Source organism: Carlito syrichta, unplaced genomic scaffold, assembly GCF_000164805.1.
Source record: "Carlito syrichta isolate Samal-C Ts95f unplaced genomic scaffold, Tarsius_syrichta-2.0.1 Scaffold154564, whole genome shotgun sequence".
Lineage (NCBI taxonomy): Eukaryota > Metazoa > Chordata > Mammalia > Primates > Tarsiidae > Carlito > Carlito syrichta.
Window position 1 is genome coordinate 3,875 of NW_007098660.1, and position 4,448 is coordinate 8,322.

General features: G+C 60.9%; 1 protein-coding gene across 1 annotated transcript in view; it reads right to left on the minus strand.

The window, feature by feature from the left end:
• The window catches only part of SIPA1 (signal-induced proliferation-associated 1), a gene marked incomplete at its 3' end in the record, with an annotated part of 10,075 nt that overhangs the window by 3,871 nt on the left and 1,756 nt on the right, over positions 1-4,448 (minus strand). Inside the window, exons 3-7 of the mRNA XM_008050957.2 lie at positions 4,219-4,395; positions 1,443-1,617; positions 665-768; positions 265-422; positions 10-189 (exon numbers count right to left, since the gene is read on the minus strand). Of these exons, the coding sequence (XP_008049148.2) occupies positions 10-189; positions 265-422; positions 665-768; positions 1,443-1,617; positions 4,219-4,395 (794 nt within the window). The remainder of the gene's footprint in view (positions 1-9; positions 190-264; positions 423-664; positions 769-1,442; positions 1,618-4,218; positions 4,396-4,448) is intronic.

Consider the following 4,448-nt stretch of genomic DNA (forward strand, 5'->3'; position numbering starts at 1 on the left):
TGAAGGTACTGCTGGCGCGTGCGCGTGGCCATGGCGTGGAACTGGCGCGCGTGGCCCGCCGCCTGTTCTCCGTTGAGCGCCTTGGCCAGCAGGAAGGCCCGGAAGTCGGCGTTGGCGGCAAAGGGGCCTCCGCCCTTGGGCAGAGCCGGCCCGAAGGCTGGGGTGTCCTGGGTGCGGCTCACGGCCACCCTGCGGGGGGGGCGATAGTGAGGGGGCAGCAGGACGCCATGCTGATGGCAGACCTGGGATCACCCGGGCGCCCACCTGTAGGAGGTGTGCGAGGTACAGGGCGCCTGCGCCCGCACCACTAGGAACACGTGCTGGAAGTGCGAGCGGATGGTGGTGGGGGAGAATGGCTTGCTGCCGGGCTCCTGGAACACGATGGTCACAATGTCGTTGCCGATATGACGCTTCCGCAGGAGCTGGGGATTAGAGGGTGGAGGGTGAGCGGACCGTCCTATCCCGGACCAAATCCCTCCTCGCGGGCAGGGCAAAGCCTAGTAGTCATCAGTGGCTCCTACTGCCCCTGGTGACGGCCTGGGGTGTTTGCCTTTGGGAAGGGGCCACCAGCGGGAGTCAGCCGCACTCAGGCCAAGGCTCAGATGTCAAGCCCCCCTCCCCTCCCCACAGCACCCTCCATGGTTCCCTGGAGCCCCCCGCACACCTGCTGCTGGTTGTTAGGGGTATAAGGCAGCATCGTGGACACATGGAACATGATCTCGTGGTCCTGATACGTGGTGTAGAGGGAGTACGTGCCCGTGGAATCCGCTGTGGCCAGGGAGTTGGGGACACACAAGGGCAGCAGGGGGCATCTGAGTGGCCGGAAGCCACCATCTGCCCGCACTCAGCACCTCAGTGCCCAACCAGCGGGTAGACAGCCCCTCATGCCACCAGCCAATGCCCAGGCCAGGGGATCTAAAGGCCTCCGCCTTGACTGCCCCCTTCCCCTCCCCCTCCAGGCTGCCAGGGTGAAGGGGGCCGGTCAGAACAGAGGTGATGAAATAGACTGAAGACAGAAATGAGAAGTGGATTCGGGGATGGAGGGGTCGGGTGTCTAGGAGCGGACACATGTTGACCTAGACACAAGCACGCGTGGCATGCTGGGAGCGTGGAAGATGGCAGGGGTGCCCCCCACCCCACCCTGGGACTGGGTTGCTGGAATGTGTTGGCTGGAGGGGCGGTGCCTCAAAACCACCTTGGTCCCAGCTCAGGCAGTAGGGTACTCGGGCCTCGGGGGATGGTCCCAGACCCTCCTTTTAGCCCCTAACTTGGCCCTTACAGCCCTGACTCTTGCCTTCGGCTTCCCCAAAGAACTCTCCAGCCCCGGTCCCTAGCCCCAGGACAGTATATGTGGACAAAGGAGTACCAAGGCAGCTAGCTCACACCCAAGCGCCTGCCCCTCCGCCCGGGTCTGCCCCGCCCTGCTGCCCCCTGGGCCTCACTTTTGGTGTCCAGCTGGGCACGGTAGCTCTCAAAGCCTTTGAGGCGCACCACGTCACCCAGCAGCTTGAGGAACTGTGTGAAGGCCGGTCCTGCATCCTGGTTGTTGTACATCTCCTCTTCCGAGCCCTGGCCTGCCCGGCAGTATAGGATGCCCACCTTGCGCTGGAAGCTCAGCTGGGAGGAAGGAACATGGACAGAAGGCGTAGACCTCAGTCCCCTGCCAGCCACACCCCACAGCATCCTGGGGAAGGATGGACACTGGCCTGGGAGCTGGGCTGCCTCGATGTGTGGCCCTGAGCTCTAGTCCTCTGTGAGCCACTTGTGTCCTTGCCTGTCCGTTGGGTACAAGAAAGAGAGGAGGGCACAAGCAGGAAGGGGTCAGAGAGGGTTGGCGCTCACGGGACAAGAGACGAAGTGACTCAGGATTCACCCTGCACACAATGCGCTCGCTCCCCATAAATGCTCACGTTGTCAACCTCCTTATCTCAAGGCCAGACTGTCCTCTCCATCCTCAAATCCAAGGCGTCCCCGGAGGCCTTGAACCCTGTACCACCTCCACCCTCTCTGCTCCCGTTCTGGGCCCTCTGATCCTGGCTCATCCGTCCATGGGTAACTGGACACTAACAAGGTGCTCTGGCCCCTCCAAGCAGCCTGGGCTCCCCCACAGCACCCCTTCATCATGCTAAGCTTGTCCACACGTCGGCCACCACTTCGATTTCAGTCTGCACACCCCCTCATTCCACCTCAGCCTCTAAACTCCAACTCCCCCTACAGCCCATGGACAGGACCCCATCCTGGCACCATCTCAGCCACCGCTGGCGCTGGGGACAACTGGAGCCCACCCCCGTGCCTGGGGCCCCAGGGACCCACCCTCTTCTCCACCCATGCTCCCCCTCAGTGGCTGCAGCAGCCACCTCTGTGGGGTGACACCCCCATCTCTGCCTCTACGCCCAGACCCCAGACCCATTTCTTCAGCACTTGGTATCTGGCGTCCTTGCTGACCACCTCCCCCCCACACAGAAACACCGCTCCCAGGGACCAAGAAGCTGAGGATCTCACCACTCCGCACCCTTCCATCAGTCACAGGGCTACCCCCTATACCCTGAGCTGTCACCTCTTCTTCACCATCGTTGCCACCGCATCTAGCCTGGACAACTGCAACAGCCTTCCGTCTGCCCCACCCCCCACCCCAGTCTAGTCCCCACGCTCCAGCCAGAGGGCTACTGCACCTCTCAGATCTCTGAATCCTTCCATGGCTTCCCAGTGTCCACAGAAACAAATGCAAACCTCCGTCCACCCCTTCCCCAAACCTTACTCCAGCCTGGCTGAACTAACTACCCAAATGTGATGTGCTCAGTCGTTAAGCATTTAGCACATGGTTGTTCCTTCTGCCCAGAACACGCCCGCTCATCCTGGCGTGAGCTCTTTGGTTTCCTCCATGCTGGGAAACCCTGCCCAAGGAAGGGCTGTCAGCACTCCCTTTGTGCCCCACGGAGCCCTCGACGGTGCCCTTTCACTGTTATCCTGCCCCTGTATTTCAACAGTTCTCTGTGGGTTTCTCTCCCCCACCCGGCTGTGAGCTACTCAAGGAAAGCACCCGGTCTGGACCTGTCCCCAGCATCCCGTCTGGGGCCTGGCCCCAAGAAGGCATGCGAAATGTTTGCTGAATGACTGGGGGGGGGTGAATGACACAGAGGAGGAGAACCCACCAGTGAGTAGCTTTCAGCACAGAGTAGGGAATGACTTCCAACTGGCCTGACTATCCCGAAGTGGAATGGGCAGCCCCAGGAAGGAGTGAGCCTCACATACTGAGGGGGAACCAAGCAGGGGGCTGCAAGGCAGATTGACCAGGAATGGTGAGGGAATTGCAGCAGCAGCGGTGCAGTCAGACCAGGGCTTCTAGGGCTGCAAAGTACATATGCGTCACCTCGGGATCTTTCTAAAATACAGACTTCGATTTAGCAGGTCTAGGGTGGGGCCCCCAAATCTGCATTTCTTTCTCTTTTTTGAGTTGGAGTTTTACTCTATCACCCAGGCTGGAGTGCAGTGGGCACACTCCTGGGCCACCGCAGCCTCGACCTGCTGGGCACAGGCAATCCTTCCACCTCAGCCTTCCAAGTAGCTGGAACTGCAGGCATGCGCCCGGCTAATTTTTTGGTTGATTGTAGAGACGAGGTCTCGCCAAGTTGCCCAGGCTGGTCTCGAACCCCTGGGCTCAGGCAGTTCTCTTGCCTGCACCTCTGAAAGTGCTGGGATAGAATCTGCATTTCTTTCTTCTTCTTTTTTTTTTTGAGTTGGAGTCTTACTCCATCGCCCAGACTGAAGTACGGTGACACACTCCCAGCCTGGGAGTGCAGCCTCGACCTACTGGGCTCCGGTGATCCTTCCGCCTCAGCCTTCCAAGTAGCTGGAACTACAGGCACGCGCTACCACGTCTGGCTAGTTTTTGATTTATTGTAGAGATGAGGTCTTGCCAAGTTGCCCAGGGGGGTCTTGAACCCGTGGGCTCAAGCAATCCACTCACCTCGGCCTCCCAAAGTGCTGGGATCACAGGCTGAGCCACCGAGCCCTGCCAGAATCTGCATTTCTAACAAGCTCCCAGATGCTATGGTGCTGCTGGCCTGCAGACCTTACTTGGACAAGGCTCCAGGTGACCTCTGATGCCTTCTCTCCGGGAGTCACCGCCCAGGGTGGGGGTCAGGGCTAGGGGGTTGGGAGCTGAGCAGGCCGGGTGTACAGTGTGGCTGTAAAGCTGGGAGCTCCCCGGCCACTCACCACTTGCTCGTCTAGTGTGAGCAGCGTGCGTGGCACCTTGGGCGAAGCTGAGCCCAGGCGCAGGCAGGTCGGGCTCAGCCGCGGCGCCACGTGCTCCAGAAGTTTCTTAGGGGACAGGCCCCGCGGGGACCCTGTCGGCAGCGCGTCCTCCGAGATGGTGCCGCGGAGGGTCCGGAGCTGAGGAAGGGGTGTGGGGGGCAGCGCTCAGGATCCACACGGGGTGGGGGGGA